General features: G+C 23.9%; 1 protein-coding gene across 5 annotated transcripts in view; it reads left to right on the top strand.

The window, feature by feature from the left end:
- LOC129606148 (myb-like protein A) overlaps positions 1 to 26,613 on the top strand; it is a 290,115-nt gene that overhangs the window by 26,021 nt on the left and 237,481 nt on the right. For 4 of the 5 annotated variants that reach the window (XM_055516271.1, XM_055516269.1, XM_055516272.1 and 1 more), the window contains exon 1: positions 14,680 to 14,849. In XM_055516271.1, coding sequence (XP_055372246.1) covers positions 14,803 to 14,849 — 47 coding nt within the window. In that variant the 5' untranslated portion in view covers positions 14,680 to 14,802. Of the gene's footprint in view, positions 1 to 14,679; positions 14,850 to 26,613 lie in introns of those variants that run through there. The other variant, XM_055516270.1, reaches the window with a different exon arrangement.

The raw sequence follows: 26,613 nt of genomic DNA on the forward strand, positions 1-26,613 counted from the left end.
TTAATTCAGTTGAATTGAATTGGACTGGGCATATAAAATTTATAAGTTGTTCGTAAAATTTTAACATTTTTTGATAAAACTATTAATAAAAAAAGTGAAGCCAGCCTCTAAATGATGTGAAATAATAATTTGCTTTTAACAAGGTTTACAAATGTTTGGGAAATTTTTTTTTTTTTAATTATAGCTGGCATTTATGCAAATATTAAAATAAAAATTGAAAAAGAGATTAAACGATTTATTAAAGGATACGAAACAATAGGGTTCTTGAACTTTATAACTATTTACACTTGTTATTAGAATTTGCTATTTGAAATTTTCATTTATGAAATTATTTTTTATTGGAATTTAATACCGGTAAACCTAAGCATATGCTTGTATCTACTAGATTAATGTTTATTATAATAGATTTATCTGAATACAATTTTTAAAATATTATTTGAAAAAAGTTAAAACACCACTTAGTGATAATTATAAAATGAAAAAAAAAAGAACTGTAATGAATCATCCTTCGAAAGCTTTAACAACATAGCTCCCAACAATACTCTGTAGAACGGTTCAAACTGAAAAAAAAAATGTCCCCGCACTACAGTAATAAGGTTTTTACTTACAATATTAACAACGGGAAAATTTATTATACGTTCGAAAGATATACTGGTTCGAGTTGCTCTCATCATACAACTAGAAAAGTTATTTGGGTATATCTAAAAAACTGTTTAACCTTCAACACTGAAATTTTGATATTTGTTTTATCATAAAATGGCAGCTATATTCGGTAAAAGTTGTTGAAATATCATGAGCGCATGTAAAACCTGCCATACGCTCACAAACTATTCAGCGCATAGTCTTGAAAATTTGCACAAGTTAATATATTGTTAAGACGTTGAAATATCTCAATTGCTTGTGGTAGCTGCCATACAAATTTGTAAGATTTTTGGATATTAGTTATAGTGACAATTCTATCTTAAATTGCAGTAGTGTTTTCGAAACTTCCTCTGATGATAACATGTTTTTTATTGTACATCAAAATATAAGAAGTTTAAGACAAAATTTCGATTTACTGCTAGTGCATTTAGAAACTTTTGTTAATAAGCCGGACTTAATTTTTGTTTCTGAAATTTGGATATTTGAAAATGAATTAGTTGAGTATAACATTCCTAATTATTCTTTTTTTGCAAATACAAATGAGTCGTATGCTGCTGGTGGGGTGGGTGTATTCGTAAAAAATACTTATTCGTATTCAAATATTACAAATTATAGTCTTGAATCTGCTGATATTTTAAAAATTGATTGTAAAATTAATGATATCTCTCTTTCTTTTATGTGTGTATACAGGCTACACAGTTCTTCAGTTAATGTATTTCTTAATGAATTCAATAATTTGCTTTTAAATATAAATTCTTCTAATTTGATAATTGTTGGTGACTTCAATTTAGACTCTTTAAGCAATACAGAAAATGTTGATTATTATCTTTCAATTTTAGCCGATAACGGACTGTTTTCTTTTGTTAATGAACCTACTAGAATTAGTTCTGGGTCTTGTTTAGATCATATTCATGCTCGTTTTGGTGTTATTCCTTTGGAGTCGTGTGAAAAGGGTGTGTTTAATTTTGAAATTACAGATCACTGCATGACTGGACTACTTGTTAAGTCTTTAAAGGTTGATAAAGCAAATAACACTCCTATTACTGCTTCCATTACAAAAATAGATTATAATAGACTAAATAACATGCTTCTGTTTGAATTTTGGGATGCTGTTTACAATGAATCAAATGCTAGTTCGGCATACAATAAATTCATTGAAATTTTAAGCAGCTATATTTCCCAATGTACATTTAGCGTTAGACCAAGTGTGAAAAATAAAAAGTTAAAACCTTGGATGAATGATGTCTTGTTGAGAAAAGTAAAATTGAAAAACAAATTAAGAGTTAAGTTATATAAGCACCATTCTAATGTGAAATTGAAAAAGCGCTATAATAAGCTGTGTAAGGTAATTAAGAAAGATATTGCGGAATGCCGAGATAGATTTTATCATAATGAATTTATCAGATGTAATGGTGACATAAAGAACGAGTGGAGGCTAGTTAATAACTTGCTCAACAAGAACTCGAGTAATAATAAGAAATTGGAATTGATGAATAATGGACTATTGTTAACAGATGAGTTTCTAATTGCTAATGAGTTCAATAATCATTTTTCTTCAGTTGCTGTAAAATTGTCTTCTGGTCTGGGTTCTAATAATGATTACAGTACAATGGAAGTAAATAGTATGCGTAACAGCTTCGTTTTTGATAGCTTTTCGGCTCTTGAGCTTCTCCAAATTATCCGGTCTCTAAGTAATTCAAACTCTGTAGGGATTGATAATATTTCCAATAAATTGTTGAAGGAAATTGCTTTTAATATTATAGATGTTCTAGCTTATATTTTCAATTTTAGTGTTCTTTCGGGCGTTTTTCCTGACCAGTTAAAATCTGCGGTTGTAATTCCACTCTTTAAAAAAGGCGATAAATCTGTCACAAATAATTACAGGCCTATTTCCTTACTTCCTACAATTTCTAAAATTTTTGAAAAAGCCATAAAAGTTAGAACTTTAAAATACTTAAATGAATTGAACTTTTTTAGTTCGAAACAGTTTGGCTTTAAAAAAGGTGTATCAACTGAAGATGCGTTATTAAATTTTTGCTCGTTTATAAATGAAGGCCTAGATAACAAGCGAAATTGTGCGGGTCTGTTTGTTGATGTTACTAAGGCTTTTGACATGGTGAATCATGAAATTCTTTTAAATAAATTATTTGCGCTAGGTTTTCGTGGTTTTATGTTTGATTGGTTTAAGTCTTACTTGGAATGTAGAACACAAAGAGTCAAAATTGGTAGCAAACTAAGTAGTATTCAGTATATTAGGTTGGGAGTTCCACAAGGATCAGTTATGGGGCCTATACTATTTCTTATATATATAAATTCACTGTTTGATTTGGAATTTGAGGGTAATTTAACAGCTTTTGCTGACGATCTTGCTATTTCTTATTCTGTCAATAGTCCACTTAATTTAACTTGTGCAATCAACAAGGATCTTAGTTTATTAAGATATTGGTTCTTTCGACATAGGCTTATTGTAAGTGATAAAACTAAATTGATGTTTTTTAATCTTACACAGAAGGAACTTGTTGATATCAATCTTGTTTTTCATTCATCTAGTTGCAAAAATGTTTTTATGAATAGCTGTACTGATCATAATGATGGAAATACACATTCTGCCTATTGTAACTCCGAGTGTTTCTCAGTAGAAGTAGTCAATCAATTCAAATATTTAGGTGTATTTATTGATAGTATGTTGAATTGGTCTGTGCACACAAACGCTCTAAAATCTTATTTGCGGTCTACTTTGCGTAATTTTTATCGTTTGAGTAAAATGTGTTCGCAAAAAATTCTACTGATGCTTTATTATGGCATTTTTCATTCTAAGTTACAATATGGAATAAGTTGTTGGGGTGGTACTTATAAAAATAAAATATATCCACTATTGATTTTGCAAAAATATGTTATTAGAAAAATTTGCTACAGGCATCGTTTATTTCACAGTATGGATTTATTTAAAAATCTAAAAATTCTTCCAGTTCGACAACTTTACTATTACAGGGTTTTAAAGGTTTTTTACTTAAGAGGGGGTTATTTAAACAGTAGAGCTTCAAATCGTTATGGTTTACGTATTAATCAGAGATTTCTAGTTAATGTTCCAGTTTTTAGAACTACAAATTATCGAAACTTTTTTGACATAACTTCTGTTCGCTTGTTTAATAAACTTCCTGAACATATACGTGCTATTAGGAATTTAAACCATTTTGTTAAAAATGTAAAAAAATGGCTTTTAAATTTTGGGCATTTTGAGGTAGATAATTTGTTAAATAGTCTAGTTTGATATTATAAGTATAATATGGATATGTATAATATAAGTAAAATATAGATTTAAAAAATTCTTTAAGTTAATTATTTTTAGTTCAGTAAAGGTAAATTGAAACAAATAATTGTGGAAAATAAAAGAAAAAAAAAAAAAACAATTTTTCTAGTAATTAAAGCATTAAGTAATTGTAGATTTAAGTAACAACACTGTTAATAAAATTATTGTGGCATTTACACTATTTTATTGTTAAATAATAATGCCATATTTCTTATTCTCTTAGTTTAAGCAAATTTTGTAAAAATATAGAGAATAAAGTATAAATAAATAAAAATAAAAAATAAATATTGAATAACTTAATCTATTTCTTTGTAAACACAATTTTTACGCAATATCACATATTATTTATTATGTACACACATACATATAATAAAATGCACTTTATATAATATAAGAAATTTCCTATAGTTATGCAAATATTTTCAGAAGAAAAAATCCTTTTTCTACTTTGCTTATAAATTCACATTAAGACTGAGTGGTGTGTGAATAAGTGAAACTTTTTGAAGTTATTTATTGAACATAAACACATACATATACAAACATATTGTAGTTTCATATCTTTTGTATATAAAGAAAATCTTAAATTATTCATTTTTCTTTATTGCATTTAAATATTATTATTATATGCAAATGCAGTATATTGTATGCTTCAGAAGAAATTTAGTACTTTGCAATATTATAATCAAAAGTGTGCATTAATATTGTTGATCTATATATTAATAATAGTAAAAAGAAAAAAATAAAATCTATGATTTCTTCATTGGTTTTAATATGCACAGAGGGAGAATTTCGTTTTGTTTTTTTATAAATCAATAATTTTAACCTTAACATACTTAATATTTAGTAATCATTAATGATAGAATATAAAATTATGAACTCATAAAATAAAAGATTTATTTTTTTAATAAATCGAATGACATATTTTGTACACAAACGTAATTCGTATCTACTTTGTTTTCTTATAATATAGAAATTAAATCTTCATAGTAATAAAGAAAATTTTTCGAAAATATTTTTCTCTATTTAAAAAATAAAACAAACTAAAAATCAAATAAAAATCAAAATAGTTACTAATTTGAACCTTATTTTACCTTGATTATTATTAACAGGTCGTGTGACTTCAAAGAACAAAAAATTCAATTGACAAATATTTTTATAATGTTACGAGTATGTTAAATTTTTTGAATTATTAATAATAATTGTTTTGCCTTCAAAATTCTGAATATAAATCGTTACATCTTTGTATTTGCATGTAATGAAATCTGAAAAATGTTATTAATTTTGCATTGAAATCAATTTAAATTATAGTATGTAAAACAAAACCTTGTAAGTTTTGAATCTATATAACCTTTCATTAAATGTCTTGAAACATGTCATGTTAAGAACACAAAGTTTCAGTTTATGACAGCTCAAGAACTTAATATATCCCAATCAGTTAAGTTTTAAACAAATGTACTGCAATGGAAGAGTAACATTTTAAAAATATTGTCAACTCTGTACAATTTTAAATGAAAATCGATAAAAAATTGGAACGCTTATTTTTTAAGTTAATCCTATTACTCGCGTTATTATTATTGAAATGAGAAAAAAAATAATTAATTTTTAAAGCAGAACAACTTACTTCAGGAAAATCAAAATTTTATTGATTTAAAAAAAACGAGTGGGTAATTGCATGTCCTTTCATGGAATACTCTAAGAATTAGAATCTATAAGTTATGGGAAATTTAACATAATAATAAAATAAATTATTCGGAACTTAGGTCAGATACAATATTAAATTATACTTTTTAGTAACTCTACTGACAGACATGTAATATAAATATTGTACTATCAATATTACAATGCTCTTAATATTTTATAATATTAAAAACTAGTGACAGACACAAACGTACTGTGCAAATTTTGTTGCTATAGGTTTTTAAAATAAAATTTTGAGAAGCAAAATTTAAATTGAATTTTGAACATTGAAATCTAAAAAATTTTGGACATTTTTGTGACCACAGTGTTCTGACTGCTAAAATTACTATTGTGATATTGTAGTTCACTATGAAGCACAGTATTCATATTGAACTTATATTACGTTTAATATTATGATATAGCAAACACATACGAGTATCTAATATTGAGCTAATAATAGAGAATATGATAATACCGATATTACACGTCTGTCAGTAGCGTAAGATGAAGACGTTAATTTTTGTTCTTGTATATTTTCGCAAAAGTTTATAGGTTCGAAGAAGTGACGGGTTACCGCAAATTAGAATCTGCATATTTTCAGATTCTGATAATCAAATAATTTTGACAGCAATTATTCGCTGTACAGGCGAATACAATTATCTCAAAATTTAATTTTCTGAATTATGCAGAACTATGATTTCAAGAAAGAGATGGGTAAGGTTTGTCACTGAACTTGATTTTGTAATAAATTTTAGAATTATCAGCTTTGTCTTACAGGCCAAGTTGAAAATAATAAAAATACGTCCCAAAACTAAAAACTCCGTAATTTGCTAAGTAAGAAGCAAATATCCCTTCAATATTCCACAAAAATTAATACCACAGCCTCTATTTATAACTTTTTTCAACTTTTCTATGGAAAATACTTTATAGTATACTTACTGAACAATATCTTGAATATTAACGACACATTATTTTTATTTAATTTATTTTATTTGCAGATTTCCTTTTTTTTTTAAACAATCTGCCTCCATTTATTTAATTGCATTAAATAGTATTCTATTTCAAATCGCATTATGCATACGATTTTAAAGACTTAACAAACGTAAATCTCATAAACTTTATCAATCAATTTCAATAAAATAAAATTAGAATTTTTAAATAGAAAAAATGATTTAAAATTAGGAATAAATTTCAATATTTGATTGAATAATAATGTTAATTTTCTCTGATTCATTATAAAAATATTTATATATAAATTTCATATGACACAATATCATTTGCTAATCGTATAATAAAATTTAAAGTACAGATTTTAATTGAATTCGAAAATTCTAACACCCGCATTTCATTTTGATTTCATACAGTTCTACATACAAATATAAATCATTGAAATAAAACCATTGTTTAATACATAAAACGAAACGTATAATTACGGTCACATACATGATGGCTAACCATAATAAATTTAAATTTTAAAAATAAAATCTATCCGAATACAATTTCATTTAAAAATAACGAAATTATTATAAAATTTTATTTTAAAATTTCTTTAATTCTGAATTCATTTTCATTTACTGCACCGCATTCATTAATAATTTTACAATATAAACTTTTAAATAGAAATATGCATAAAAAGCATCTATATATATTTGTTTATATACAAATGCATAATATTATTGTGTACATTGTAGCATTTTATTTTAATAAATATTCATATTTATATATGCACTTTTCTATAATTGTTATATAAATGTGAATATAACAGTTATATGTTTTATATTATATAATAAATATAAGTATAAATTTTTTTTTACTTACATTATTGCTATGCATATTTTTAATATTTTCCTTTCTGCCTAGTGCCTGTACCATTTCGAGTATGATGTGATGACGTTTCAGATACAAACCGAAATCAGAAAAAAAAAAGGATTTATTCATATAATAAATTTTGTTCATATTCATTATAAGATAATGAATTTACGTTTGCGTTTGTAACATACCATTCGATATCCATCCAAAATTTGTGTATGTGAATTCTTATATTAAAAGTTTTACAAAGGAGTTGTTCATATCGAAGCTTTGTTCGTACATCTATAAAAGTTAATGTAAGCTTTAAAAATATGTAATCCTTGAGTACACCCGAAATTCGCAAGATATTTTGAGAAAAACAGTCTGAATCCGAACAGTGTGGATTTGTTAATGCTTTAACACCATAGCTCCGAATTATCCCGTAGAATGGTTTAAACTAAAAAAACCATTCTTGAAAAATTTAAAATATCAATGGCTCATTATGTTTGTTTATTTTATGGTATAAAATTATTTTTTATTAGTAGGAACTAATTATTAAAATCGCTTTTGAATGGGCCTTATGTGATTTTGCTTAAGAATTCAGCAAAATCACATAAGACCCATGATATCCATACATATGTCCTTGAAAATTCTATAATGTATAATTCGAAATAGATTATTCAGGTGTTAGTGAGCATTAGTCATTATTACCAAAATGAATGGAACATAATCGACCAATTTTACTTTATTTCGAACAAATTGTATAATATTTTAATTAAGCTCCAAACCACAAAAGCAATTCTATTCAAAATATATTTTAGTAATGTACAGTAGCTCATTTATAATTAAGATTACATAAAATTATAATAACAAAATGTCCTTTACATAAATTTTTAATAAAAATTTCCACATTTTCAATTTATCATCCTAAAGTTATGCAAAACTATTTTATTAATCCTTTTTAAATTTAAATAAACGTACATACATCATATACAATTCATGTAGGTGTATATGAGTGTCTGGAAAATTGTATTTTATATTTATTACAAAACAAAAAAAAAAAACAAAAAAAAAGAGTTAATATAATGTTTATATTGTTTTCCATTTTTTATTCACATTCAAAAGTAAAGTAGTATATAAAAGTAAATGAATAGAAAAGATTTATTTTATTTCTATTTTGTTTTTTGTCTAAACTGGATAGTCACAATATGAATGATTTATAATATGGTGTAGGTGGAAGTTATATGCATATAAAATATACTTGAGTTTCTATTAATATTTATAATGATTTCTAATGAAAAACCTATCATGATAAGGGTATGAAAAATAAATTTTCTTCTTTTCTGATGTTTCTGACTGCACATTAATTCAAATTGCAATGACAATAATAATAACAATTTTGTTTTTGTAGTAGACAACTACTTTGGCTTGTTTTAAAAATTTAAATTCATATTCTCTCTTATTTGCACATTTTACCTATGAAGAAGGTTTTTTTTACAATAAAAAGTTAATAAACTGAAAAAAACTCTTGTATATTAAAAAATTTAAAAAAGAAAATTATAATCTTTTTACGAAAGAATTAGAAAGTATCAAATATTTTAAAATTTGTGCATCAATAAATTAAAAAATCAACAAGAATAACCAAAATTATGTGGCAATATAAAAGCCACATATAATTTAATCATTTATTTAAATTCGAAATTGATTGTTAAGAGAAAATTTCATTGCTTGGAATTACTTTAATCTGTGTTATTTAAAATCAAAATTATTTTAATAATAACTAAATAAAACAGAATGTGTTTTCGAGTAAAAAAATACGAAAAGTTTTCTTTAATAAACAAACACTTAAAATTTTCCATATAATCTTCTTGGATAAACAACAAAAATAACCAATTCATTAATATGATTGCATCAATCTAGTTATAGTTTGAAATTTTATATTTTTCATACGGATTTGTATGAAAAATAATATTTATTTCCATTCACATTTCTACTCACACAACTATATTAAGTAAAAAATATTGCAACAAAAATTTATAACAAAAGGATATAAATTTTCTGATACATTTGAATACCATGTAAAATGGAAGAAAATTGTTCTTTACAATGTAGCAATAATAAGCACTTCTATATCACACATTTGAAAGAATAACGACACAACTCAGATATATAGCTTCGGTTTGAGTGATAGTCCATACCAACTAAAAAATGTTGGTATATTCTCCAAGTATATAAACAAATTTTCTGTATTATTTTGTTACAGAAAAGATTTATAAATTAAAATATAATAGTAATAAAAGCAAGTTTGCAACATTGTATTTTGACTTATGTCATTGTTCTCGCAAATGTGCGATATTCCATACAGCCATACAAAATATTATAAAATGTTTTTGTTGAGACGAAGAGGCAGAATATTTTTCATTTTATTTTTAAAATGCTTTCAATACTCACAGTTTAAAAATCCTTCACAATATTATAGCAGTGATATTGATTTGAAAAATTCATTGTTATACTAATTATTAGTATGAATCCATGTACAATAACACAAAACAATACTTTTTATCAATCTATGTATCAATGTGTACATAATATTATGTAGATGTTATACAAGAAAATAATATTATATAGTAAAATGAAAATGAGCTCAATGTGAAGATTATGAAAAATTTTGAGAATTTAAAATTAAAAAAAACATTGAAAAATATATGAGTTTAAAATCAACTGGACAACATTTATAGTCATTTAATAGTCATTTAATTAGTGGGTAAAAATTATTTTTATGAAATTAATCTTTGTAACAAAATATAGTAACATTTTTGGTTGACGACTGATTAAAGAAAAAAATTTTTGACAATATGAATGAGGCGCTTATATATTAAAAATTATAATAGAACTTTAATAAAAGTTATTATAGAACTATTTAGCTCTAAAATTTTTTATTTAGAAATTATATTTGATACGAAAACACTAAGAATATTGTTAAATAAAAAAATGAGCACTTTTTCAACTGAAAATTAAAAAATTAAGGGTGAAAAATGCAAATATTTTATTGTACATTGTACTAATAATGCAAGTAATTAACTTTGATACTGAAGAGTTAACATTGAAATAGAGAACAAAATGTCATATAATATAGATTATTATTACTTCTAATTTCTTTGTGTCCAAAAGCTAATTTTCACCATTTCATAAAGTACAAAAAATCTGTAAAAACATTATCAAGTTCAATACTCTATAATAGGAACCATAAGGATTTTCTGTACATTATTTCCAAATTTTACGATTATTTCAGTTTTGAATTCTCAAAACAAATCTATACGTATAAATAAATCCTTTCTTGAATGAGAAATTTTTGTTTGCACGTAAAAGTTTAAATTTTGAATACAATAAATTAAATTTTCATAAATATACACACACAAATATTGCATACATACATTTAGAACAGTTAGCTAATTCTTTACTGAGATACTGAATTTGAAATATTTTTTGTATGTACAAAATAAGTTAAAAATTTTAAACTAAGTAATAAAATTCTACAGCTTATACATTTGCCATCTGTGTAATAAAAAATTCTAAAGTTTTTCTGTACTGCTTTTATATGGCGCTGCTTTTCATCTTAAATAAATTTAGAAGCTAAAAAGTTTTATTTATTATTATAATTTTTTCTTTCTTTCTTTTTTTTACAAAATTTTGTATTTTGTTTATTCAACATGTCAGCAATTTTGTTCATATTTTTTTTTACTTCCCCATACAACCAAAGGTACACTCACTTGTATTCTTCTTTCATTTATAGCTTCCGTTTGTTTTATGATTTTTTTGTTTTTTCATTTTTTTGAAAATTTTTTTACTTTTATTGTATACATATATGTAAAATTAGGGATACACCTACTATAACATCTTGGCACATTTGAGATTTTACAATAAATGACATTTTTTCTTTGACTACCGCTTTTTTCTCTCCTGAACATCATCTAGTAGCATATAGGTACTTTTTTATAATTTTTTTATGATGATGATAGTATTGAGACATGAATTTTTGTTTCATTTTGCAAACTAACAAACGGTGTTTCAATTTTTTTTTTGGTTTTTTTTTGCCTCCTTGACAAGTTATAAGGGGGATACAATGTAAAAAAAAAAAAGTTTTTCTTCTTATGAAGAAGATAGGGTTGACTTGTTTATTCAAAAATTTCAAAGTTATTTTTATATTCATATTATGTGTTTATTCTATATTATATAATATATGAGTAGAATGTTATATATGCAGAGATATCTTCAAAGATTACAATAATAAGGATTAAAGAAAAACAAGAAAATGAAAATTTTCATTCGAAAATTTGATAACAGAACCAATAACAAGAGAGAAAATAATTTATTATGTAGCCATAAAAGATGCTATATACCATAGATGATATATTGTTTATATATAGACTTTGAATTATAGACTTGCCAAATTAAAAATAAACAAGGGAAAAAAGGTAAAAATTCACAAACAAAAATTTGAATTTTTTTGAATTTCATAAATAAAAATTGTATTGAATTCGGTTTTATTCGACTTAATTTTAATTTATCAGAGGAGTATTTCCAAATTGGAATCGATTTCTGGCATTATATTTCGTCAGGCAGATCGAACCAAACAAATGTTGTTTGATTTCTCATAACAAGGATTTAATAATGCATATTACTTTAGTCTCAATCCAGTCCAACTCTAAAAGTACAATATTTGTTACATCTTTGATTTAGTATCAATTTTTTTTAATTATTAAGTTATTAGAGAATTGAATAACATTTTGGCAATACTCATTATATACTAATAAATGAAAATTTATGTATGAATTGCTATAACACACCTAATTTCTTAATTAAGTCATACAAAACGACTGATTAAATTCTCTGCAATACAATTTCAGAAAAGTTAAATACACTTACCTATTTTCTGCAAAAATTTTAATACTTTATTTTTACACACAATCCATTCATCTATATAAGCAAGCACTTTAATATATTTACAAGCAAGTTTTGTTACGAGACCTTTAAAAGTTCCATGAACAACGTATATTTTTTAAATTCAGAATGCAAATGGAAAATTTCTCTTAAATAAATGAAAACTAAATACTGATTTTTACAGGATAAGATCAAAATACCGACAAAAAACACATACTATAAATTGATATAAGAGTATACACAAAGGATATTGGAAAATGAATAAAAAGAAACTTGTTTATTAACTTAAAATTTATAAAAAAAAACTCACTTTTTAAGAGGAGAAAAGTTTTAAAATAAAAAAAAGAACAATTCAATAGGAAGAACAGGAAAGATTTGAATCAGAAGAAATAGGAGTTATGTGAGCATTCGATCAATTTTTTTTTCAACTACTTCCCTTCTTCCATTTAATAGATTTATAGTTTTACTAATATTTTTTTTATATTTTTTCTCTCTTAAGTCAATTATTTTAAATAGAAAAAGAAAATGTTTTTAAATTGAATTAGGAAATAAAAACTATTAAAAACGAGAAAAAAAGTAGAGTTGACCTTGTCAACTCTGTGATACCCGTACGAATTTGTTATCCTATGTGCGAATAACTAATGTGCCATAACTAACTAGGGGCAAGACTATGACTTTAAGTTGCCGTATTACCATATTAATTTATGCAAAATTTCAATACTATGTGTTTTTCAAAATACTGGTTGTGCCAAACTACTATTGAAGTTGTATGGCAGCTACCAGAAAGAGCCAAGAAATTTTAGCGAATTTTATCAAGCATATCGGCCCTACTAATATATTCACTTGTGTGAAATCTCAATATCAAAGCTTTTATACTTTCTGAGATATAGCCAAATAACTTTTGAAGTTGTGGGGCAGGTACCAGAAGGAGCCAAGTAATTTCAACGACTTTTATGAGACACATTGGCCCTACCAATATATTCGTTTGTGTGAAATTTCAATACCACAACTTTTATAGTTTCTGAGATATAGCCAAATAAATTTTAAAGTTGTATGGCAGCTACCCGAACCGGGACCCCGATCATGTCCAATTTAAATAGGGTTCTGGCACTTACTACCATAAATCATTTGTGAAAATTTGGTGAACTTAGCTCAATTAGTTTTTGAGTTATCGTTCGGAGTGACGGACCGACGGACAGACAAAGCTAAATCAACTCAGAATTTGACGCTGATCAAAAACATACACTTGAGTCTATATCTAACACCGTTATTTCTTAGCGTTACAAACGGTAAGGCAAATTTAGTATACCCTTCGAACATACGTTCGTATGGGTATAAAGAGAAAATTACTAAATTTTTCATTCAGAAAGCAATTGAAATTGGTCTTATATTTGTTCACGAAACAAAAATGGCATTCACAGTTTTGTATACCAAAATGCAAGATTGAATTGAAACATTTTTCTCCTTTCTATACGTTGATACATTGGCCACAAATTTCTAAACATTTAAAATTCTTGAAATATTCAAAGTTATAAAATTCAATGATTCAATGTTAATCCTTTTTACTTTGATATCGGTAATACGTTTACTTTGAAATCCTTTAGCCAATATTTTTACATATGTATTTAAGAAAAAACAAAATATTTTGAATGCTCTTAAATAGAATTAAATTGATATTTTCTATACGAGAAGGTATAGATAGAGAAGATGTTTCATTTACGAGGAAGAAATAAAAAACAAATTATACAAATTAATATTTTCAATATAATTAAAAAATACTAACTGAAATAATTTTAGAAATGTTTAGTTAAATACTGTACAATAGTTCGTAAGAGTAACATGGATTTTATTTGAGGAAAAACTCTCTTCATGAATTGCGCCTGAGGTGTTATCTATAATGCTCAAAATTTTAGAGTGCATGTTTAAAACTTATTAAAAACTTATTAAAATACAGTTATTCATAGATTGTTAGATTAGAATAGTGTGAACATCCTTCACTTTTTCAAAATTTTTAAAGATAAATTATTTTGAATTGCAACCATATTTTCTTCGTGCAATTTGGATGAGCCATGCCTTTAATTAAAGTTATATGTATGCCTCCAAATTTACAATACACACTACAGCAAATATGAACCACACTCTGAAATAAAATATTGTTTTTAGGAATTTAATCAATATAGAAATTTAAAGATACCTTTCAAATTCAAAGTACTTTTATGAATATAAAATTTGTTTTGTGATATATTGTATAAATATAATTTAGACTGAAAATAATTTCATTTGGACATTCGTATGAACTAAACATAAAATATCTTTTTGCTTCATTGCAGGAATCCATGTGGATTAATTTGGGTAAAACAACGTCCAACGGAACAAAATTTATAAATTAAAGAAAAAGAACAATAAAAAGAACAAATTCTTTTACTATCGTGAATGTTAAAGAAATGGAACGAGCTGGATGTAAGACTACGAGTGGAATACAAAAATTAGAGTGAGTGCTTTTTTTTCTAAATTAATTTTTTATATAATTTTTATTAATTTTTATATAAAAATTTCCTGCTAGTCTTTTTAAAATTGTAATTAGCTTAACATAGTTTATTTAATAAGCTGATTTACTTAATTGTTTCATTCTCTTGGTTCAACAATACTTGCGGGCACATAATTTTTTTTGGTATAATTAAAACATTTTGTATAATTATACAGATTTTAATTTTTCTCCGAAATTTTAATCCAATTGGTGAAATATACAAAATTCGAATATATTCAGTTTTAGAATTATTTTGGGTACCTTAACATTTTGATTTTAGAATTTTAGACTGATAGAAAAATGGTTCCCATATAAAACTTATTTTGTTTTAGACTCTGCAATTGACTATAATTATAAAATCGTAATACCAGGCAATACACAACAAATTAAGCAGTATAATTAATTAACTAGCATTTGAATGATAATAATTAATTAGCAAACTTAATGATATTCAAATTCCATGAATTAAACGTTAGGTATTAGTTTTTTCATCAACATTATGTCCACAAAATCTCGAAATATTATTTGTAAGGTAAATTACCTTTTTTAAATATTATGTATACGTATAATAAAATAACAACGCAATGTTCTTAGTTTTTCTATATAATTATATTTTAATTGAAATATGATGAATGTAATAGACCTAATCATGTTAACTTATCCCAAAAACTAAAATTAAAGTACATAATTTAGGCATTTAGTCCCTACACCTTAATTCGGCCACTTACAGTTAATAGTAATCATAACATTTATTGTACATCATTTTTGTAAGCCTTTCATGGCCCAAATTTATGAATTATAATCAAATTATGCTCCTTAAATATTATATTCTCATATAATATACATAATTACATACATACAAATTATTTGTGTGATAAGAATTTTTATTTATTTCAATATTTTAACAGTAATTCTAAACAAATCCTGTATTTAAATACTAAATTATTAATTTTATTCATTATACTTTCAAATTTTAAATATATTTTATTATAATATTATATCTACCTTCAGTATACACCTATATTTAATTATATTCCTATATTACTGTAAGTTAATCCTGTTCTTATTTCCTTCAGAGCTTAATTCTCAGCTAATTACAAAAAAATTTCATATTATTGTGTTCATATTTTTTTTTTTTGTAAAATAAAAATCCTACCATGTATTTAATTTTTTTCACCTGAATAAAAATCATATAAAAATAATAACAAGAAGAAAAAAAATAAACCAATTCTCTATTCGAAAAAGCAAATAAACTTTCCTAGAAAAGGATATTATCCTTAAATTGGTCGAAAAGATGAATATTTTTTTTTTCAACTTTCATTGAATTCATTGAAATATTTTTAATTAGCTTTCCAGTCTCGTCGTTGTTTTCCATTTATTTTCTCTTATTATTTTTTCCTATCTCTTCTATATAGTTATAATATTTTTTATATAAAAACAATAATTTTTTTTTATTTATTTGTATTTTTATTCATAACTACTTTGTCTCTTATATATTGTATATAAATAAATGTTACATAAAATGAAATATTTTTGTAGATTTGTTATAAGGTATACACATAAATTAAAATCATAAATTTCAAATTAAAAAAAAATTAAAAACTCTATAAATATAGAGAACATAAATTTTATAGTATCCTTTTTCTAAGAGGATTTGGAGAAAAATTAATTCATGAAATTTGCTCACGGCTAAAAACAGAAATAAAAACATAAAATATAAAATAAATACGAAAAGAAAAGTTAAGAATTAAAAATATGATTTTTATTTCACCTTAAAACCATTATAGACATCTGGAGGTGGAAGGTGTATTTAAACTATAATGTTATGTATTCTATATTATAAAGAAAATCCCATTTTAAAATGTGTCCAAAGAATTATGAGGTTAAATATTAATGAATAGTGAAATTTTACTATTTTGACCCTTTACATATGCACTTTTCTCCTTTTTGGTTTTACATTATAGTTTCTGTACAGGAGTGTAAGTAGCAGAAGATTTTCTATTTTTTGTTAGTACACTATATTTGGAGGTATAAATGGGAAATGAAAAATTTTAATATTAAAAATATGAAAGTGAAATAAAAAAAGAGAGAGCTTAAGATATAAACTATATGATTTAAAAGAAAAGCGAAAGAAAAAAAAACCAAAAAAGTGGAAAAAAAGGGTTCATTTAAAGTTTTGTCCAATAATTTTAACGTTATCATATTCTTTCTTAATTCAGAGAATTGAATTTTTCATAAAAATAAGTTTTTATTTTTCATTTTCAATGTATAGGGTATACCCTTTTAAGAATATTGATGGCATATCATAAATATATTGTTTAACAACACAAAAGCATTCAATTTAATTAATATAACATTCCCTCATTGTAAAACGGCTTAAGTAAGCTCATTGTTTAATAATTTTCATAATAAATTTATTTAATTCATGAATTATAAATATTTTTAATTATTTAATTTTTACTTAGCACTTATATTATGTAAATTAAGTCATATATAGGCCCCCTAAACAAAATTGTGTTTAATTTTACTAAAACAATAAGTATATGGGTAACTTTTGAGCCAGTTTCTAAAAAGAACTGTAACAATATTATGACATATAAACAAATTTTTTTAAACTTGAAATAAACTGGAAATTAAATTTCGTCAGAAAGTTCGAAAATATATTATTGTAGTTGTTGTATTGCTATCACTTACATAAGAGAGTTTTAATTTTAATTCTAATAACTTGAACAATAATTAAAGCATCCTTTACTTTTTAGAAACTTTAATTATAAACATTAAAAATAGTAGGTATGATAATTATATAGACAAATTAATTTTTGAATTATGATTAAGAAAATATTCTTTTGCGAGGATGACGTGATTTATAATCTTTCATAACCTCGAAAAAATATTGGTGAGGCCTGGTACAAATATACTTAGTTAATTATAATTAATTTCTCATTTCATTACTATTCAGATCGACACGTACCTAATAAAAGTCAAAATTTTATTTTAACTTTGAGCTAGCAACAACGCAAATTATTTCGAACACATCTTTGCTGGAACATCTTGTATTCAAAAGTAAAGTTTTCGAAAAAAGAAATCTTCTATGATCGCAAAAAAGATGAACTAAATGAAAAATTCATTTTTTTCGCTTTTTTATCTAAAATTGTAATGACCAGAACAGATTTTTTTAATTTTTCCTTTTTGGAAAGAGCAAAAAAAGGCATTCCATTTTTGCGAAGGTATTTTGTTTTTGAATTCCTTTTAAACTTTATTCACTTTTTTTTTCGTTCTTTTATTTTAATGCTAAAAAAATATTCTTAGCTCAAAGTGAAAATAAAATATTCTCAGATCATTTAAATGTTTAAATGTTGCAGGCAACAAAAGAACAAAAAAAAATATATTTTTCTTGCTTCAGTTATTTCAATAATTATGAAGTTGTGGAATTGTAGTTGCTGTGTTTCGTTGAACTACAGAACGATTTTAAATAACAATTTTGATTTGCTTAAAGCACACGTATACAACGTATACAAATGCGTAGTTTTGTGTTACAAATTTAAATTTCAATGGAATTGCTTAAAATTACACAGAAATAAATTAGATTTGATTCTTTTTAAAGTTGGTAAGATTTTTGATATTATTTTAAAAGTACGTGTATTATGTCTTCTTTCCTGAACTTTTGGAGTTTTGCTGTACAGAAATATTCTTACAGTATTGCTAATATTGCTATTTCTCCAGCATTTGACTTAAAAAAAAGAACCTTGTATCTGCACAAAGAAGTGCAAAATTTTATGTTTTAAGACATTTTTTGAAAATAGTCATACCGAAGACATAAAATTTAGATGTAATCACTTAATTTTAAACCAAAAATTTTTGAACCCACCTTCATCATACAACATGTATATTAACATTGCTCATTCCTATATTATGCAAGTAGTATTTACTTTAATACTCAAGTTAATGTCATCATTTCACCTTTTATAATTCTAGTTTTACTCTTCCATATAATATTGAATGTCATGTGTGTCTACGAAAATTTTATGGTTGAGAGAATTTCATCATTAAGATGTTATATATATTTATACAGATGTTGTTCTCATTCAGAATTGTGTATATCTAAATACAAGTAATATATATATTTATATAAGTAATATGCATACAATATACACTTTAGTGTAAGAATGTGCAAATTTGACCGGGGTTATCATAAAAATGCAATTAAAAGTATAGTTTAAGGGTTTTCATCACTCAATAAATTTTCTACTTGCATTTGAATCGAAGTGTTTTCACATTATTACTATAGTAATGCCATTACATTCGTGCTTCTATATGTAAATAATTTATGCATGTATAGGTAAATGACTGCATTTAATATCGTGTTGATAACTATAAACATATTCGAATGGCAGTAACTTGGAGTGAATGTGATGTAATTTTAATATTTTACTAGATATAATTTATTATGCTATTGAGCGTATACCCAAATTAATATTTGCAAAATATTTGAAAATTGAATATTTACCTCACCATATGTATGTACATAAAATAGCAGATCAAACTAATTTTGTTGTTGATGTATGTAGGACTGTTGTATGTTGAATACCATTTGTATGTTCAATACTCCCATACCATTTATATTAACTACGTCTGTTACTTTTATATGAAAATACTTTTACACACTTTCTATAAATTTATGTAAAAGGAAGATATTAATTTTAATGAGTCCCTTACGTTATTTATAATTGGCAGTATTTTATACCACTACAACCAGCATACAATATTAATGAACTTTGACTAAAGTTTCTTATTAAAAAATATATTGAATTCGATTTTTCATGTTTTTAAGAAGAATATTTACTATTATGCTATAGTATAATTTAAGCTGCAATACTATGAGAAAACTGTAATTTTAAAAATATCTAAGTATATGAGATAAATTTATTCGAAAGCAATGGCAAAGCAATGTTTAAAGTCTACTATAGAAACAGAAATTTTTTACCTTACATTCAAAACTATTTTGTTTACAAATTTTGATAAAAAAAATCTTTCTTATTCTTATGGTTCGTTTACAATGACTTCCATTTTAAAAGTTTCCATTTGTTGTTTCAGTCCTTCAATTAATTAAATTTCATTTTCTTGACCAAGAAATTTTACCAAATTTTTGAAACTCAAATTTAATTAAAAATTCATTTGACTACTTTGAAATTTGTAAAAGAGAAACTTCTGTATACAGTTGACTCGCATTTATATAAACTTATTTATATTAGAACTTAAAAAGCATATTAGATGAACCAAAGAGTAATTGAAATGTAATTTGATTAACTTTCAAATAATATTGCAATTGTAATAATTACATAAATTCCATTACGTAAAAAATATATTTCAAATTTTTTTTTTTCAAAATTTTCAATTCTATTTAGATAATTGGAATTTAGTTCATACAACAGAGTAGTCAACACAATTAATTTTGTGTTCAACTAACTGACTATTTGTATGTCTGTGGCCATTTAAAATAATTGCGACCACACAGTACGGTCGATCAGAAGCAATTTAAAATTTCTACTCATTTTATTAAAATTAAGAAAAAAAAACCTTGAAAATTTTTTAAAAAATAATGAAAATTTTATTTAATTCATAAATACTTAAGTAATATTCTTTAAATCTAATTACGTAAAATAATACTTCCATTATATTTGAATTTTATGAAAATTAACTCACCTGTACATTAAATTTTCCTAATATTGAAAATTTTTCAAGGACATTCAAATTTTTAGAGTACAAATTATATCATATAGCTATCAATATCATAAAAATATTTTCATTTTATGGACTTTAAATTTAAATATTTTTGCTTTCACCTGGTCTTTTCTTTTTCAAATTTTAAAGGTTATCAAAAATTATTACTTGTGTTTTTATTTTTCTTTATTTTGGTTAATTGCTTAAATTATTTTCTGATTAAATTTTTAATTTCATTTTTCCCAATTTTATTTTTCGTTTATTTTAAAAAAAAATTTTCATATAAAAATAAAAGCGATTTTCATATTATATAAAATTTTATTTATTTATTCATTTATTTACTTTGTTTTTGTTTGTCGTAATAACAACAAAAAACATCAAAATAAATTCCCATTTAATTCAATTAATATTAAATATTTGGATAATAAAAAAAAACAAACAGAACACTATGAGTTTAAAATTTTCATGAAAATTTGGATCAAGGATTCTTTTATATTTTCGGTTTATGTTCTAGTATATAATATTTATATATACAAGTACATAACGAATATTTTGCTGTAGAATAAATGGCTATATTCGTAAATATAATGGTTATAGCCGTATTAGTATTATTGTTTGGAGAGTAATATTCACATTATGTATTTCGTTTATATTTATTATAATATAGGTAATTACACTATAGGTACATACCATGGACAAATACCATTGCATATGCTCATATAAATTCATCTTATTAAATGAAAATTTTTCATTTAAATTAATTTACCTTATACATTATTTTATATAAAACAATATTTTCTGAAAAAAAAAATTAATAAATAAAAATTGGCTAAGCGAACCATGATTTCTTTTTAAGTACCGGAAAAATTATTTCTCCAAAAAACAAGAACATTAATTCAGTCAGAAATTAAAAAAAAAAAAAGCAAACAAAAATTTCTCTGCAAAAGATATTTTATTAATATCATTATTTTTAAAAATAAAAATTTCATTATTACATAAGGAAAAAAATAAATGAATTTAAGGAAAAAACAAGGAAAAAAAATACAAGAAAACATTGGAGTTTTCCTGGCCTATTTTTTCTCTGCCGTATTCATGAATAATTATTAAAAAATTTTTTTTTCGTTCAACTCGAAAATAAATATTCATACTTGTTTTTAAGCAAAATATTTTTTTAAAGATTCAGAAATTTTCCATTATTTAATAAAATTTTTTTTATAGCGCTACATTTTGTTTTCAATTTCTGTTCGGTTTTAAATACAAGGTATATGATGAAAAAATAATTATTTTACACTTTACATACCGATAGAGCTTAATTCTTATATAGGTATATGTGAATATTTTCAATATTTTACTTTAATAATTTTAAATCCATTATTTTAAGTAAAAATAACAGAGAAAAGGATAATTTAAATAGTATAGTTATATGATTCGACTTAAAATTAATTCGATCTTTTTTCACTTGATTAATATTTTAATGGATTACTTGACCGAACCAAGAGTTTAATCGTTATTATCTGCAAGTCTACATTAATAAATATAATGAAATATGCACCACAAATCTATCCTAAATAATTCTACAAGTTTTTTCTGCAATAAGATTATTCAGGCTTAAGTTTGAACTATAAATACCAGTTACGAGAATTTCAAAAATAAAACTTTGAGTAATTCTGTAAAATCGCTATGAAATTTATTTACTCTATAAAATTAAAAGCTGTATTGATTATGAATTGGAAAATTTAATAAATGTTATTTTTTAGTTCTCAATCTTTAAAAAGCTCTTAATTCTATACATTGAGTATTTTATCAGTAAGAAAAATAGAAAAAATTATGTTAAATGTTCCAGAAGCTATATGGGACGTGAAAGTAATAACATTTTCGAAAATAAAATTAATAATTTTTTTAATCATAAATAAGGGGCTCATTCTTATCTGGGATTAACAGTTCGCTTACGTAAGGATATAACAACGTTTTTCTTTTCTTTAATATATTCTCAATGAAACAAATTGCAATTTTTTAAAAAGAAACATAATTCTAAAATAATGCATACTTTTAGGATCAATGTGAGATTTCTCTACAAAATATTTAACAAAATATGAAAAAAGAAATGGTAATCATTTAAAATATTTAAAAGTTTATAAAATATTTAAAAATATTTAAATCATATTTTCGTATTTTCAAATTTGTTGTCTAAAATTTCAAGCCGACCAAGATCTTTCGTGACTTACATTTTCCGATTTACCAAAATTAATTCAATATTTTTTTAAATATAATTTTTCCCTTGTAATATTGAAATATCAAGCAATTTTCATTTGCAAAAAGTTTTTTGTGAAATGAAATCGAGACGCTAATTAATAATCATGTACCTTGTTTTATAACTATTTTGTATGTATCTATAAACTGTTATATAGTAATATTAAGCTATAATTTAAAAAGTACCCTATTATAATTAAACCAAACAAAATGCATATTATACTCGTAAAATTACAATTGTATTAAAAAATATTAAAGTAAATAAATTCAATAACTTTATGTTGGATATGATGGATTTCACCTTTAAGGTGAACAAAAACAAAAAAGAAACAAAAATTAAATGTTTACAATTTAACAAATTAATAATATACTGTTCCTATATACATGCATAAAATACATGTATAATATATATATGCATATAGCAGGGAGTAACAAATTAAACAAAAATAAATAATATAGACCCAACATAAATCTATACATAGAAATGCATAAAAGTAATGCTGAAAGAGACATGAAACCCAATTAAAATAAATTTCCACTGATTTTACTTCACAATTAAATAACTTAACAGCAATAAGAAAAAAAAAATTGTAATAAAGTGAAAAAAAAATTGAAAAAAAAAATTGAAAAACTGATTTTATCATTCTATCCTTTTTTTTACCGAAAAGATCATTAACCTTTTTTTCCCGCATTTACTTTTTATAGATACATTTTTATAAATTTATAAAATTTTTATATATCAAAATCTACATGGAAATTATATCTTGCGTTCATAATTTTAAGGGTTATACTTGAATATATAGAATTGTCTATGTAAAAGTAGTGTGCCAAATTAATAAAAAAAAAAATTTTCTTGTTAAGATTACATCTACCTTTAAAAGGAGTAATATAAAAGTAAAAACATAGTAAATACATCTGTTACCACAACTGCCTTGTCATATACAACAATTATTTAAAAGTGATAACATTATATGTATTTTACATATAAAAATGTAAAGAGCACACGACACGAACCCTATACATAGTTAGATGTTTTTATGTTAAAAAAAAAGAAGTATAAAAAAATTTATATGAAATGACATGAAATTACACACAATTCAAACCTGCATATTAAGGTGGTAGGTACCATCACATTTGAAACATTTTTCATATATACAATGCAAATATCGATGTGTTTTCGACTCTTACAAACTGCATATATTTCAACAATCATTACTATCATGTGTAATAATATTTAATAGTCCCTTCTTTTTTACCTATACTCTGTTAAATCCATGATGCCAAAATCAATAATGGTTTTATTATTAATACATTATATAGTTTAATTTTTTAAGGACTTAATCTCTTATATTATTCAGAGTAATCTGAAAATATTATTCTGTCATATGTATGAAATTTTAATTCATTACAGGTGAATGTATATAATAATTTTAAAATTTTAAAATTGAAACATTAATTTTTATTTTTAATAATTATTACTTTTTGCTGGATTTCTTAATATTAAATTTATATGTAAATGTAACAGAGAGAAGAGCTTTTAAGTTTAAGAAAATTTCTTGGGCAGAAATAGAAGAGGACTTGAATTTATTTGCTTATAACCCATGTTTAAGATATATATGAGGCAATCTAAGATAACAGTGTTACAATTGAAGCAGCTTTAAGTAAATCGTATATATTCAAGATTTTTACTTGGGTTGCCTATCAACATTAGATTATTTATTGGGCATACATACTTGCACCGAAAAAAATGAAATAAAAATATACTGAAATATTTACAGCCTTAAAATTCAATTAGAATTCGAAATAAAAACATTATTCTTTAAATTAAATTATTTGAATAATTAACATTAGCTTAATTTTACTTTAATGAAATTCTGGTATTTTAGAATTTTTAATACGTACTTCCCAATTTTGAAATGTTATTCTAAATTCGATTCATCAGTCGATTTTTATCATAATTCATCCATTCATAAGCTTATCACAATAAAATATTAGCTAAATATTTAAAATCTAAGGTAGCGCAAATCAGCAAGACTAATTTAAATTCGTAACATCGCTTTAATATTATAATTTCCCCCTTAACAAAAACCTACCTATATTTTATAGTATAATAAAAAATTATTTAGCAGGATAAATATGAAAACGTGTATACGAATAAAATAAAAATTTCAACAGTTGAATGATTTCTCTTCCTTATCTTTATTCTAACCATTAATATAGCATATATTTCGGATAAAGGATGTAAAACAAAAAAGAAAAAATTAATATTACTTAAAACTGAAAATGGAAAAAAATATTCATATACATTCAAAATAATATCGTTGTGTATGTGTGTCTGATAATAAAAGACAACCATACGCAAATTGTACGTACAATATAACAATGTATATGAGCACACAATATTATGAATCCGGAAAATTGTAAATACCAGATTAACTTACATATAAAAATACTCGTAATGTATAAAATAGTTTAAAAAAGCAAAATTGTGATAAAGAATTAGATGAATACAAAAAAAAAAATGTATAAAATATCCTAGAATGAAGGAAAAAAAAAATTGTTTTAGGTTTTGTTTTATTGTAAACCTTTTGTATGAATAACTTATGTGAACCTAAAGGAGAACTATAAACGGGGTTAAGTCACTTGACATTTTTTTGTCTCCCTCTACATATTTTATATTACTATGATATATTAGAACATCTACTATTAATATATTGTTAATGCACATACAATTATAGGCATTCCGATGTCATATTATTATTATTATCTTTTGTTTTTCTATATTATTAAACAAATTATTAATTTCAATCTATATATTGTTATTTTATCAGCTTAAAAGGTCACATTAACATTTTTATTAAAAATTAGATCAGAGGCGATTGTTAATCATTTAGTTATTTATAGAAAATATGTTCAAATTTAGTCATTCTATTGTAAAATATCTCCGAAACTCAATATTATAATATTATATATTATTAGGCGCTATATGAACTCTAGGAATTATTGTTTATTAGTTTTCAAGAAAACACTGGTACTTGAAGTTTGCTATTTCGTAAATTTATCAAACGTTTCATTCTAAATTCAAAGACATAAAAACCAGCAGGGCTTGCATCATTTTGATGACTAATATTTTGATATCTTGGTTGAAATACTTGAACTCCAAGTTAAGGTTTTTATTATCTTATTTTAGTCAATGTATAATTGTTGAAAAAAGCACTTTATAAAACGGGAAACAAATATTATTAGAACAATATTAGATTCGCCTGATAAATTGAAATAAAAAAATCTTTAAATTTTCATATTTCTTTTTAAAAATGCGGCCCTGTTCTTTCACAATAACAATTTGTATATACGAATTTCTGAATAAGAAGAAAAGACCGTAATTAACGAAAATAAATACGTTTTCATTTTATTTGATATTCTTTTTCTGTTTTTAGTCTAGAAACTCTTGAAAAGATGTCAACAGTTTCTAAATTGCTGTCAAATTAAATTAGACTAAAAAAGCAAAGCAAAACAAAAACAAAATATACGAGATAAGAATTATTTTTTACGTCAACATTTTATCAATAAAAATGGATAAAATGGGTTTAGAAAACAAAACAAAAAAGGAAAAAACAATTTGGGAAAAAAAAAAAACACAAAAACTCAATAAAATCTCACAAAAAAAAAAAAAATGGGGAAAAAATAAAAACTATCTAGAAAAGAAAATTGATGGGAAAATTCTAATTAGCAATTAACCTAGGAAAATTTTTCGATC

This window comes from Condylostylus longicornis, unplaced genomic scaffold (assembly GCF_029603195.1).
Source record: "Condylostylus longicornis isolate FDR11 unplaced genomic scaffold, ASM2960319v2 ptg000017l, whole genome shotgun sequence".
Lineage (NCBI taxonomy): Eukaryota > Metazoa > Arthropoda > Insecta > Diptera > Dolichopodidae > Condylostylus > Condylostylus longicornis.